General features: G+C 44.7%; 1 protein-coding gene across 1 annotated transcript in view; it reads right to left on the minus strand.

The window, feature by feature from the left end:
* The window catches only part of LOC127228926 (vomeromodulin-like), a 39,878-nt gene that overhangs the window by 13,432 nt on the left and 11,548 nt on the right, over window positions 1-14,898 (minus strand). The window contains 3 exon segments of the mRNA XM_051194028.1: window positions 12,543-12,610; window positions 12,781-12,903; window positions 13,909-14,055. Coding sequence (XP_051049985.1) covers window positions 12,543-12,610; window positions 12,781-12,903; window positions 13,909-14,055 — 338 coding nt within the window.

Here is a 14,898-nt window from a genome sequence, read left to right on the forward strand (position 1 = left end):
TTAATACTTGGATTACATGAGGTCAGAATGGAATGTGCCCTAAGTGCTAAGCCTACTCTGATAACAGAGTACAGACATGGCACTTTGGATACCTGGCTTGCCCTGATTTTCGAGTGGGTTGTATTCAAGGTACTGGGACAGCTCTGAAGTCTTCAAGAGTGGGCCTTTCTCGGTGGGCTACTGTCTTAGGTCACCATGCAGGTGGTCGTTTGTGCCCTGGACCTCCAAGGGTTGCAAATGGCCCTTGGTGTACAGATCCATCTCTGAGGTTGATAGATGGTTTGAGTGTGATGGGAGTTTACTTTAGTCCAGTTGTGGTTGATCCAAGGAGCCTTAAGTACAGTCCTGGGACAGGCACTTCAAGGTCATGTCTCATGCCAGTTAAGAGTAAAAACAGGCCCATTGTGTGGTTAAACAAAGTGGAAGCAAACTATTCAAGGGGGTTTACAGAGAAGTGAGAAACTCCAAGGGTGAGAGTGGATTCTCAGAGAGGCAAAAGCTATTGCCCTTTCTTCTCTAGGGTGTGCGTGTGCGTGTGCGTGTGCGTGTGCGTGTGCGTGTGTGTGTGTGTGTGTGTGTGTGTGTGTGTGCCCTGCTGCATAGCAGAAACTGGAACAAGGCTGATGAGTGCGATTATTGCTCTGATACTGTTAAGTTCTCCATGCTATCATAGGCCAAGCCAGCAGAGGGCCCACATGCTCTAATCATGTCCCTTAGGCCAACCTTAAAATAAATACTCTTTGTTCCTCATGTCCACAAAAAGTAGTGGCCATTGTTTTAGTTAATATCTGTGGCACTGACTGGAGTCTCTGTCTTAAAGTGGGTGGAGGTTTTTATAGAAGCTGTCTTTATGTAGTCTGTTATAATTACCAACTTTAAAATGATCACTAGCCTATAATTCACACCACCGGAGAAACTAGGATATAAGGGATTCATACAAGATCCCTCACAGAAGGGGAAAGGAACAAGATCTTCTGAGCATATTTGGAGTGGTGGGGGCAGTGAGTGGAGAGGGAGTTAGGAGAAAGAGAAGGGGAGGATAGGGGTGGGTGATGGTGTCCATTTCTTTTCTCAATGTTGGGACCTCATTAACCTTAGACGTGTGCAGGCCTGTGCATGCTGCCACAGTCTCTGAAGTTCATATTGTGTTGGTTCTATTCTGTCTATAAGTCTGCCTTTGCTTGGTGTCTTCCACCCCTACTGGCTCTTACAATGTTTCTAATGCTGTACTCAGAGACAGAGGTAAATAAACTCTGTGCTTCTTGAAAAAAAAATTAAAGAAGAAAATAAAAAAGAAGAGCACAGTTTAAACACAAACAATGATATGGATCAAAGCAGGTAAGAGCCAGATATCAGTACTACTCTACTGGGAGCATAGCAAGTAGGTCCTTGAGCTCGCAGATCCCCAGACAAACCTGGATTGTCTTTCCAATGGGAAAATGAGAAACCTGCACTTCCATCCAGAAAGCTGAGAAGTGGAAATGATGATCTGTGTTCTCTGTTGGTCCAGGCTGAATCAAGCTCTTACAACCAAGACCATGAGGTGGCTAGTGCTCTGAATGACCAGAGGGATCCAGAGTCTTACCCAAGTCCCCACAACCTGGACCAGAGGTGGCTGTGGGTGTCCATAAAGATGGCTGCACTTCATCTTGGCACAAGGGAAGAGAGTTCAAAGCTGTCATCAAGTCATAAGACCTAAAGGTCAAAGATGTGGCTACAGTAAGGATGTTTGGCTGTCTTAGTCTAAATAACAACAGACCTGATTCTGAGGTGTGGCTACTCCTGACCTCAAGGCTAGGGAACAAGAAATTGGAGCTAAGGTTACTGAACCCTTGGAATAAGTGAGGAAGAAAAGTCTGTTTGTTCCTTATACACGATACCACGTTCCTTCCCCTTTTGGGTTATGGTATATAAGAGTGGTGAAAAACTAAACTTGTGGCATTTCAGTATTGACTGATCTGCCCTCCTGACCTTTATTCTGTCCCTACTTCTTTTCTTTATTGTCTATAGCTAGCCTTTCCCTCATCCACACTCTCCCACTCAGGTACGGACTTGGGGCTGCTTGGCTGGCTCTGATTGCAGCCCCACAAAGACAACTCTGGACATATGGCACCTGAACTTGGGGCTGAGAACAGGGAACAGAAATGATGGATGAGGTATAGCCTAGCAACGTGAGGACATACAGATGGTGCCGACATACACCTCCGAAACGTGGGAATGAGTATGGGGGACATAAGTGATGGACACCACCGAAGAACAGACAGCACAAAGGTGAAGTGAGTCGTCGGAATAAAGAAGTGCAGTAAAGTGGGGTGCGTGAATGCCAGGAGTAAAACTGTATATAATTGTAGATGTGAAACAGAAATATCAGACAGATGGTAAAGAAGTGAGTTAGCCTCCAGGGGTAAAATGTATATAATTAGAGATATGAGACAGGGAAATATTAGTCAGATGATTATATTTATTTGGGTATTTTTTAATAGCCGGGATAGCTGGATTAAAACAGGAGCAAGTACAGCAATGTTTAGAATTTGAATGTTTTGTAAGGATCCTTCCCCCTCACAGAAGCCGCCACTGCAGCTGTCTTAGAGCTGCACCAGGGCTTGGGAGAGCAAAGGGGCAGCCCTGCTTATGCACTAGGTCAGCAGGACCTGGGGGGTGCCAAGAACTCAGAGTTGCTACAATGGTGATTGCTTACTTTTCAAGCAGCTGCAGTCACAGATGCGCTGCAGCGAGCCAGACCCTGCCCAGAGAGCAAAGGCAAAACAAGACCTAGAAGCCTGCACTCTTAGGAGCTACTGCTATGGCTAATGCCCAGCCAAGTGTATGGAAAAATTAATTCAGCCTATCAGAAACTGTTTTAAGACTTATAGAAAAAAAGGGTGACATAGATAAATTTATTGGGATATGGGATTTGTGTAGATGTTGGATGTTTCATAATTTAAGGATTAGCTATAGCAAGCTGCATTACAAGAGATTTCAATTAAGGATGTTCTATTTCAACAGACTAATCTTGGCCTAAAGAAAAGGAGAGCTGAAAGATGTATGTATGTTCTGTATGTATGGTGTGGCTACACATGCGGGTCTGAAGTGTGATTGTGAACGTGTGAATTCCAACAATAGGTACTACTTGAATTGCTAGGCATATAGGAAAAACAAAACAAAACAAAACAAAAACATCAGGTCAGTGTCTTAATTGGAAGGGTTGGTGATCTGCGCCTCCCATGGCTGGCTCCCAGAGCAGAACAGTGGGAAATGCTCAAAGCCAGCATGATCTAAGGAATCTGTTTGGATGATTCAAAAGAGTTTAGCAGAGGAGAGGATATAGAAATCCTCCTAAATTTTGGTGGTTAAAAAAGAAATTGAAAGGCAGAACTTCCAGGAGCTGCTCTGAGCTCACTAGACCTGCTTATCCATGCAGGACAACCCTGAGTTCCTGCCTGCCTGATCTCTGACCCCCACTGCCAGTCCTCTGCCAGAGCTCTGGGCCCAAGCCAGAGATCTGCCTATCTCCATGGGACCATCCTGAGTCCTTGCCTGCTGTATCTTTGACCCCCATCGCTGGGCCTCTGCTGGAGAGAGCTTGGACCACCCAGAGCTATAGGCATCGAAATTCTGACCCATCTAAGCCCACCAGGGGAGTGGCATAGAGAGAGAGAGACCCCACCTGCACCCACTGGAAGAAGCGATGGGAAGATGGCAATACAAGACAACAAGAGGAACATGGTATGTACTCGCTCATATATGGATTTTAGACCTAGAGCAAAGGATCACCAGCCTATAATTCACACGGCCAGAGGAACTAGGATACAAGGTGTATTCTAAGAGATTTATATAAAGTCCCTTACAGAAGAGGGAAGGGACAAGTCCCGCAGAGCACAGGGGGAGTGGGGGGGCAGCAAATGGAGAGAGAGGTAGGAGAAAATGAGGGGGAGGAGAGGAAAACATGTGCAACCAGGAAGATTGAGTCAGGGTAGGAATAGAAGAGAGAAGACAGACAGAGAGAGAGAGAGAGAGAGAGAGAGAGAGAGAGAGAGAGAGAACATGAAAGAGGGAGCTGATATTGGTTTGAAGAGAAAACTGAACCTAAAGAAAGGTCTAAAGATCTATAAGACTTCTGCCAACTAACAATTTGAGCAACTGTGGAAAGGCTACCATAAATGCCCTTCCCAGATAGTGAGATCAACAACTAACTTATCCATGGAGCCCTCATCTAATACCTGTTGGAAACAGAAGCAAACACCTCTACCTAAACACTGAGTCGAACTAGAATCCAGATGCAGACAGAGAGCACAAGACCAGGTTGCAAAAACATATAGACACAGCTGACCTGAACAAGGAGGAGCTAATGGGTCCCCAGAATGATAGCTGGGAATCCAGCATGGGTCTGACTCAGGCCCCCCTGAATATGGGTCTCAGCCAGAAGGACTGAGCAGTCTAAGGGACCTCAGACAGTGGAGCCAGGATGTATCCCTAGTGCACAAAAGGACCTTGCGAACACATCCCCCATGGAGGGATAACTGCCTTAACCTAGAGACAGGAGAGAAGCCCTAGTCCCTACTTCACATGACCTGTCAGATCTACATGACCCCACTTGGATGGCATTGCCCTATATGTGGAATTGGGGTGGCGGGATGGGAAGGGAGGGTGGTCAGGGTGCATGTGAGGGGGCAGAGAGGGTAAAAGGAAGGGAGGGGGAGGGAACTGGGATTGACATGTAAAATAATAAATTATTTGAAAAAAAGAAAGAAAACACCTAACAATAGAAAGAAAAGCATGAACCTAGGGACTGACTCTACAGTCAAACCTGAACACCCCAAAGCAGATGAAGCAGAAAAGAACAACTTAAAACATATCTTCATAAAAGTCATAGAGGCCTTCAAAGATGATGTGAGCAAATTCCATAAAGAAATGGAAGAAAAAACAAACAAAAATTGGAAGAAATGAACAAATCTCTTAAAGAGAATAAGAAAAGTAAGAAAAGCCAAGGAAAAACAATTAAACGGTGAAGGAAACAATCACCTTGGTACGCAAGCCACACAAAGATACAACTAAGAAAGAAAACTACAGACTAATATCCCTGATGAACATTGATGCAAAAGTACTGAACAAAATACTGGCACACTGACTCCAAGAACACATCAGGGAAATCATCCACCATGACCAAGTAGGCTTCATCCTTGGGTTGCAGGGATGGTTTAACATATGAAAATCTATCTATGTGATCCACCATATAAACAAACTGAAAAAGAAAAACCACATGATCATCTCAATAGATGCTGAAAAAGCCTTCAGCAAAATTCAACACCCTTTCATGATAAAGGTCTTGGGGAGATTGGGGATAACAGAACATACCTAAACATAATAAGAGCAATATACAGTAAACTAACAGCCAACATCAAACTGAATGAAGAGAAACTTAAGGCAATTCCACAAAAATCAGGAACATGGCAAGGCTGCCCTTTCTCTCCATATCTCTTCAATATTGTACTTGAAGTTCTAGCTAAAGCAATAAGAAAGCAAAAGGATATCATGGGGATCCAAATTGGAAAGGAAGAAGTCAAACTTTCACTGTTTGCAGATGCTATGTTACTTTACATAAGCAACCCAAAAAACTCTACCAGGGATCTCCTACAGCTGATAAACACCTTCAGCAAACTAGCAGGATACAACATAAACTAAAAAAAAAAAATTAGTAGCCCTACTTTATTCAGATGACAAAGGGGCTGAGAAAGAAATCAAAGAAATATCACCCTTTACAATAGCCAGAAACAACATAAAGTATCGTGGGGTAATGCTTACCAAACAAGTGAAAGATCTATAGAATAAGAACTTTGTGTCTTTAAAGAAAGAAATTAAAGAAGATACCAGAAAATGGAAAGATCTCCCATGCTCTTGAATAGGTATGATAAACAGTAAAAAATGGCAATCTTGCCAAAAGCAATCTATAGATTCAATGCAATCCCCATGAAAATCCAAGCACAATTCTTCACTGACCTTGAAAGGATGATAATCAATTTTGTATGGAGAAACAAAAGACCCAGGATAGCCAAAACAACCCTGTCCAATAATAGAACGTCAGGAGGCATCACCATCCCTGATTTTAAGCTTTACTACAGAGCTATAGTCCTGAAAACAGCCTGGTATTGGCACAAGAATATACAAGTTGACCAAAAATCCTGACATTAACCCACATACCTATGAACACCTGATTTTTGCCAAAACAGCTAAAAGCATACAATGGGGAGAGTAAAGCATCTTCAACAAATGGTGCTGGCACAATTGGATGATGGTGTGTAGAAGTCTGCAGATGGACCCATGTCTATTGCCACACACAAAACTCAAGTCCAAATGGATCAAAGACCTCAACATCAATCCAGCCACAGTGAACTCTTTAGAAGAGAAAGTGGGAGGTACCCTTGAACAAATTGGTATTGGAGACCCCTTCTTAAACATAACTCCAGTAGTACAGACACTGAGATAGACAATAAATGGGACCTCCACAAACTTAGAAACTTCTGTAAGGCAAAGGACACAGTTGACAAGACCAAACGGCAGCCCACAGACTGGGAAAAGATTTTCACCAATCCTACATCTGACACAGGACTGATCTCCAAAATATACAAAGAACTCAAGAAACTAGTGAACAAAACACCGAATAATCTTATTAAAAATGGGGTACAGAACTGAAGAGAATTCTCAATAGAGGAAATCAAAAAGGCTGAAAGACACTTAAGAAAGTGCTCAATATCCTTAGCTATCTGGGAAACGCAAATCAAAACAACAATATGGTGGTTGCTCAGGAAAATGGGAATTAGTTTACCATAGGACCCGGCATTCCCCCTCTTAGGCACATACCCAAATGATCCACATCCATGCAACAGAGACATGTGCTCAACTATGTTCATAGCAGCAGTATTTCTAATAGCAAGAACCTGGAAGCAACCTAGATGCCCTTCAACTGAAGAATGGATAAAGAAAATATGGCACATCTACACAATGGAACACTACTCTGCGGACAAAAACAATGGAATCTTGAAATTCACAGGCAAGTGGATGGAACTTGAAACCATTCTGAATGAGGTAACCCAATCACAAAAAGAGGAACATAGTATGTACTCATTCATATATGGAATTTAGACCTAGAGCAAAGGATCACCAGCATATAATTCACACGGCCAGAGGAACTAGGATACAAGGTAGATTCTAAGAGATTCATATAAGATCCCTCACGGAAGGGGGAAGGGACAAATCCTCCAGAGCAGTGAGTGGAGAGGGAACTAGGAGAAAGAGAAGGGGAGGAGAGGAAAGCACATGGGACTAGGAAGACTGATTCAGGAGAAGAATAGAAGACAGAAAATAGATAGAGAGAGGCAGAGAGAGACAGACAAACAGGCACACACACACACACACACACACACACACACACACATAGAGAGAACATAAAAGAGGGAGCCATTATAGGATTGAAGAGAAAAGTGAACCTAAAGAAATGTCCAGACCTAAAAGACTGACTCCAACTAACAATTTGAGCAACAGTGGAAAGACTACCATAAATGCCCTTCCCTGATAATGAGACTGATGACTAACTTATCCACCATCATGAAGGCCTCATCTAGTACCTATTGGAAACAGAAGCAAACACCCACAATTAAACTCTGAGCCAAACTAGAACCCAGATGCAGAGACAGAAACACATAGAGACAGCTGACCTGAACAAGGAGGAGCTAATGGGCTCCCAGACTGATAGCTGGGAATCCAGCATGGGACTGACTCAGTCCGCCTGTATATGGGTCTCAGCCAGAAGGCCTGAGCAGTCTAAGGGACCTCAGACAGTGGAACCAGGATATATTCCTGGTGCACAAAAGGACCTTGTGGGTACATCCCCTATGGAGGGATACACACTTTACCTAGAGTCAGGAGAGAATTTCTAGTCCCTACTTCAAATGACTTGACAGATTTAGATGACCCCTCCTGGATGGCATCACCCTACATGTGCAGTGTGGAGGGGGTTGGAGGGCAGGGTGGTCGGGGTGCATGTGAGGCGGGCAGAGAGGGAAATACGGAAGGAGTGGGAACTGGCATCGATATGTAAAATAAAAAAATAAAAAAATAAAAAAAGGAAAAAGAAAGAAAAAAACTGAAATTAAAATAATTCTATAGTCATTGAAACTACATAATATAGTGTAAAACACTCAATGACCTATCACGAGAGTTCCCATGGGTTAGAATTCTGACTCACTATAGAGAATCCGCAGTGTATTGGGAGGAAGGTGGGTGCCAGGCCCACCACAGACAATTCAGAGAGTGCATAGTAAAAGTTTGGGTCCCTAGGCAACATGCAGACACCGCAGAGAGAATGCAGCAGAGTCAGGCCTGGTGCCCTCCTGTCTGGACTTTTCTGTCTCTGGTGTCCACATAGTACCTTGTAAAACCTGCATGGTAAAACCAAAATGTTCCAGACCCAGGATGCTGTCCCCATTGTTTGGAATCTCCAGTTTGCCACCCATTCCAAACCCCACCCTCATGGTGCCAAGGTGGGGTTCTTTCCCTGGAGTTGCCTCATTCCAAACTATGATCCTGAGAAGAACAATGTCATGGGCTCCATCCCTGGAGGGCATTTAAAAGACCCTCCTCTTGGGTTTAATTCATACTTCTCTCCTGTTAACCTGGGGCCACCTGTGAAGGCTTTGCTCAGATTCATCCTGGATGTATTAATTTGGCCTGATCTGATTCATTATATCATCTCCCAAGGAGCCCAGCAACCCAGGACCCACTATTTATCACTGAAGTAGAGAAGAGGTTAAGGTTAAGGACCCAGACTGTGACCTAATTTCTCTTCTGGTGTTTAGGTCTGTGGTGAGCAGTCTATGGTCTTGAGAAGCAAAGTGTTCACAAGATGGCTAGGAAGCAAAAGCAAGAACAGAAAGAGCCAGGGTTCCTCATGGGCTTGAAGGATGTGCCCCAGTGAACTAAAAACTACTTCTAGGCAGCACTTCTTAAAGGGGCCACCTCCCTATGGCAGCAGGTGGGGAGCAAATCTTCACCTCCTGAGCCTTTGGAAGTCACTCCAAATCCAAAGTAAAACAGGGGAGGGAGCTGCTGAAAGGGTTAATCCTTGTCAAGACCATCCCACAGAGTTCTGGGGAACACTGGATTTGGTGTCTCATGTCATTGTTCAGCACCAAGTAAGAAAGAAGTTCTTTGCATGCTCAGGAACATGTACCAGAGTTGAGACAGGAGTCAGAGTCCTTTACTTTTGCATGAAGGGACTGTTTATTAAGTGGCTGATTACAACAAAGCCCATGTCCTTGAACTGTTCTTATTTGCCTTGTCAATCAAGGCAGAGGATCCTGAGCCTGCTGAGGGGACTACTGCTACTGTTCCCTTAATCATAAGGGTGGGGCTTCAGGGTGGCATGGAGAGATTCACAGGGGGTTTCGCATCTTCCTGGTCTTGGCCTGGCTTCAGTAGTGTTCAGTTTGTTGCCTGAAGGGGAGAGAAAGACAATAATTACCTTCTTTAAACCCAGAAGTTGCGTGCAAGCATGAGTATTGTCAATCCAGTCCCCCAGCAGATCACACAGCACTGCTTCAGGGATGGGGAGAGAACACCTGGAGTGAACACCCTGGAGAGCTTAGCCTGTGAGAGGAGGAATTTGCAGGTGAAGCCTCTGGCAGGAGGGGATCCATGCAGATGCAGTAGGGTCCACCCAGAGGCAGCAGCGCCCACTCTGTGCTCACAGGATGCTGAGTGTAGCCCCTGCTGACCCTGGCACAATGCTGGCTGTCAGTAGCTGTCAGTAACTACACTTCCTCTGTTACCACCAGAAGCTGCTGCAGGCTGTGTTTGTTGTCACTGTAGCAATATCTCAGATGTCATCCATCTGATCTGTTCTTGTGATCAAGGCTGGCTGGTGCAAGGTCCCCTGGCCCCTGAGCGGGTCAGTAGGAAGAATGAGAGCATGAAAAGCCACCCTGAGCAAATGCTGCCTTTCTGTCATTTGGACCCTCTAGGAATTGATTTGGGCCCAGATGCTGGAAAGAATGGGGTCAAGCATAGCTTATGGTTGAGTCCTAGGAAACAAGCTGATGTTTTCTGGGTCACATGTTATACTGATTGCTCAGGTAGATCAAGACTATATGCAAGGTCCTGTATCTGCCAAAGCAAAGCAAAGCAAAGAAAAGCAAAGCAAAGCAAACAAAGCTAAGCAAAGCAAAGCAAATAAAGCTAAGCTAAGCAAAGCACAGAAGCACAGAAAAGTGCTGTATTCTGTTTCTTACCTAATTCAGTGGATTGACATCGAAATTCAATAATGGACGTGAAGATTCTTCTACTGTAATTCTGACTGGTTGAGACAGTACTGAAATGAAGTACCACCATGTAATAGAGTTAAGCGAAATGATAACCTGGGTGCTTGTTTCACCAAAGTTACATGTGGGATCTGTGACCTGTATGTGGCCCTAACAGCAGTCTCTGCCACACACTTTCAATATGGTTTCATGGACTCTGTATACCCCAGCCTGCAGGATGTAGGCAAGACATGGTATAGAGGAAGAAAGTCTCCCAAAGCAGTAGGGAGTTGATGGTCTCTTATCATCGATGACAAATGGTACATTGCCTCACAATAGGAACTGACTGGAGGTGACACATACATTTGATGCTCAGAATACTATTTACAACCACAATAGAAGTAACCAGAAATGAGTATACCTGTCATGTAGCATCACCATCTTTGTTGCCCCAAGAGACTATGATATAACCTTCAAGTGTCATAACCCTAATGTCTAATGTGTGGTGACCCAGGTCCATTCTTCAGCTGCATCCTCTGGTGGTCTTGGTCGCAAGGCACTTGTGGACAAAACTTCCTGGCAGGTGCAGAGCAGGCACTTAGATCTGTTTACTCTATAGACCATGAGATGCTCTCATTTATGATAGAGAAGGTGATGTATAACTCAGCAGATGACAGGGTGGCCTTGTTCTTGGGTTTAGTGTCCTACACATGCCATTGCTTTCTTGCCTCTCATGGGGACTCAATATGCCTGCTGTGAGAATTATTAATACTACGTACTAAGGGCCATAGTGACGAGATTCAGGAATTGATCCATAATGGCTTCCAGCTCTTCCTTCTGCAAGACACAAGAGGACATTTTCAGTAGAGCCTTGTAGTCCTTCCCTCGTCCTCAAGGCCCAGATTAATTCAAGCTTCAGTTTCCTGTGGGATTTTTCTAGTTGACAGGCCTGTCACATGTCAAGCTTAAATGTAGAGATTGATCTCCATGTATCCTAATGGCTCCCATTTTTGGGGGATTTTGGGACCCCTATGATGTTTGTTGCCCATGTTGCTTCATTGGCAGAGATATTGGCTCATTTGCTGTCACCTTGCTACAGATACAGCAGGTGGCTGAGGGTCTTCAGGAGCTCCTTGGAGGCCAAAGCTGTGAGAACTGGCTATTGGTGGTCACTGCTGCCTGCTCTGACAAGGCTTGAGGATGTCTAGGTCTGGGATTCTCCATGTCAGGGTGCCCCCTTCTCTCTCTGTGACCCTTCTCTGAGAGCATATGGGTTTGCTTCTGTGCTTCTGCTAGCTTCTCACTGATCACCCTTCTCTGTGGGAAGTCAGACTTCTGAAGAACTGGGTTGGGGTGCTGCTGTATCAGTACCCCAGTGTGTGCACAGGATGGAGAATACTCCTTAAACTCTGCCCTGTAACATCCCGGGGACAGCTATTGGCATAAACCACTGCATGTCCGGTGTCTCTGTGAGGTCAGAGATCAGTCCTCGTCTTTTCACAGAGTCCACAGCAAGGAACAGCCTGTTGCTTCACTGCTAAATAGAGATGGGTGAGTGGTGAACTTGGAATATTTCCCGACTCTGCAGTTTTACTGCCTGTCCTTATCTTCAGCTGCTAAAGGGACACATTTTCTCCCACACCTATGGAACCCTCTGTACACCTCTCTCCATCATGCAACACCTTACTTTCAGTATGATCTTCCACCTTTGTGTGTGTTTGTATGTATGTGCTCCTTGCAGCCTCACAAGCAGATGCCAATGTGAGCACGGGCAGCTGTAATTAAAGAGCTCTTCAGAGAGGGGGGCAGGAGCCTGCAGTTTGTTCCACAGTAAGTGTGTGCTCTAGTGTCCATGGGCCTCTCTTTTTTCTACTCTAGAGCCACCGAGTGTCGGGTATTGATATGGTTTCCCACCTATCATGGGTCAATATAAAAAGGGTACATCAACTTACAGCCTCAGGGGGCTCCACTCTGTGGTCTGATCTGTCAGCAACAAAATACAGAGAAATGTTAGGTTCATGAGAACAGTACTACTGAAGCTTAAGTTCAACTCTTATCTCTATTGATTTGGGATGAGTCAGTTGTTGACTAGGGCCTACTGAGCAGAACAGACAAGTGACTAAGAGCATGTAAGCCACCACTCCCAATTCCCTATAGTTATTCAAATATTTGCACAGAACCCACCACTCCCATGTGTTTCACAGAGCCTTTACATGTTCAGGAGGACTGTGCAGTTACAGATTGCAGTACCTTATAAGTTTGATGTTTGTTTCCAGTTTAGTGTTTGAAATCTCGCAGTCATAGGCCATGATCAATTGCTGAAATGACACATGGAGCATGAGTGAAACATGGGACCATGGCCTTACCCTCTAATGTGGGGAGACCAAGGCATAATAAGGGGCCCCAGGCTTTTGGGATCAGTTCCTCCCATGCATCCAAGTTCATGACCTTCTTCCAACTCAGTGAACCTTTATTTCTCAGCACTCACTGTTTTCCAAGTGGCATAGTCCTCACTATCCTTAGTTACTGCAACCTCATAGGTAACTCTGGGGTTTTGGTCTTTCTGGAAGGCGTAGGTTATTTTGGTGATGTTGGCCTCCAGGTCATTCATCTGTTGTGAAGAAGACCTCAGTTAGTGAGGGGAAGAGGATGGGATATGCGTTATCATGAGGCAGACATGTGTGCCTGAGTCTTGCATGAGATGCTGTGCTTGGTCCTGTAGGCTTGGTCACCCAGCTGGAAGCTGGTGAGGCCAAGAAAAATTAATGACAGGGAGAATCCCACCCCTTTTCTGTGTTTACTACAGTGGATGGATGTTGAGGGAGAGATCTTGTGAAATGTTGCTTTCTGTCAAGGATTTCAAAGTAGAAGTGTGCTTCTCTGCCTTTGTGCTCTGGAAGCTCTCTGCTGAACACTTATGGAGTCAGTGGTAAAGATTCCTGTATGCTGCTACACAAGATGATGGCGCCTAGAGCCTGGGAGCTCCTTTCACTGTGGAGACCTCCTCCTATCTTCAACGTGGGGAGGTCATATTAAAGTACCTCCTGGGTAGATAAGCCTGGATCCCTTGCTGCTACTGTGACTTTTCCATTCACTCAATCTCTGAGGGCATCAGTAAACTGAAGAAGAGTTCTTATGTTGTGCTGTATTTTGAGCATTATTTGCCATTGATCATTTAAGGACAAATGGATGTGTGTTTGTCTATGGATGACACACTCATTATTTTTACCCCCTCCAACCCATTTGCTTGCCACACTGATGATATCAAGGCTCGTTCCTGATCTCTAAAGATGATGTATGTCCTGGGGCTTTGGTCTTACCCATGTCTTCAAGGACCTTCAGATGCTGCAGGTAATTGTGGTACACACTTTAATCCTAGCAAATGGGTGGCAGAGGTAGGCGGATCTCTTGATTTCAAGGCCAGCCTGGTATACAGTGCTAGTTCCGGGACAGCTAGAGTTAACCAAAAAACCTTGTCTCGAAAAGCAAAGTAAAGCAAAACAAAATAAAAACATCCAAACCTTAATATCTCATTCATATTTCCACCATCTGTCTCAAAAGTGACAGTCTCAGCTGATGTTCAATGTAGTGCCTGGGATTGATGGCAGACACTCACCTTGACAGAGACATGCTTGGCCACATCTGTTAACAGTATCTTCAACATTGAGTTGGACATTGTTATAGAAATGGTGGCATTTTTGGGATCTGGAGGCAGCCAACCTCCAGGCACTGGCACTGTTTCTTTGTCCAAAGTGGCTTCAACCTAAGGAGAGGAAAATAGAAAACTATGTTGTTCAGGAGACAGACCTGTGTCACAGTCTAGGGTGAAGTTGCCTAGTTCCAGTGGCACTGTTGCAGGGCTCTGGGCAGTCAGGTCATGAATCCTCGCCTGAAGATGAGAGAGCCATTTATGATGGACATCATGAATGTGTGTGTATGTGTGTGTGTGTATGTGAGTGTATGTGTGTGTGAGTGTGTGTGTGTATGTGAGTGTGTATATGTGAGTGTATGTGTGTGTGAGTGTGTGAGTGTGTGTGTATATGTGAGTGTGTGTGTATGTGTGTGTGAGTGTGTGAGTGTGTGTGTATATGTGAGTGTGTGTGTGTATGTGAGTGTGAGTGTGTGAGTGTGTGTGTATGTGAGTGTGTGTATGTGTGTGTATGTGAGTGTATGTGTGTGTGAGTGTGTGTGTGAGTGTGTATGTGAGTGTGTGTGTATGTGAGTGTGTGTATGTGTGTGTGAGTGTGTGAGTGTGTGTATGTGAGTGTGTGTATGTGAGTGTATGTGTGAGTGTGAGTGTGTGTGTGAGTGTGTGTATGTGAGTGTGTGTGTATGTGAGTGTGTATGTGAGTATGTGTGTGTGTGAGTGTGTGTGTGTATGTGAGTGTGTGTGTATGTGAGTGTGTGTATGTGAGTGTGTATGTGAGTGTGTGTGTGTGTGTGTTTAATAGTCGCATCCTCTCCTTGTCAGAGTTTCCATAACTAAGGATCAGTCTCCCTCACTGATTGCTCCTTCCTTTCTTTCCTCCTCACTTCTCTCCCTCCTATGTTTCTAACATAGGGAGGAATAAGTTCTTATTAATTAGGGCTAATCTTGGGTATTTCC

The sequence above is a fragment of the Phodopus roborovskii genome, unplaced genomic scaffold (genome assembly GCF_943737965.1).
Source record: "Phodopus roborovskii unplaced genomic scaffold, PHOROB, whole genome shotgun sequence".
NCBI classification, from domain to species: domain Eukaryota; kingdom Metazoa; phylum Chordata; class Mammalia; order Rodentia; family Cricetidae; genus Phodopus; species Phodopus roborovskii.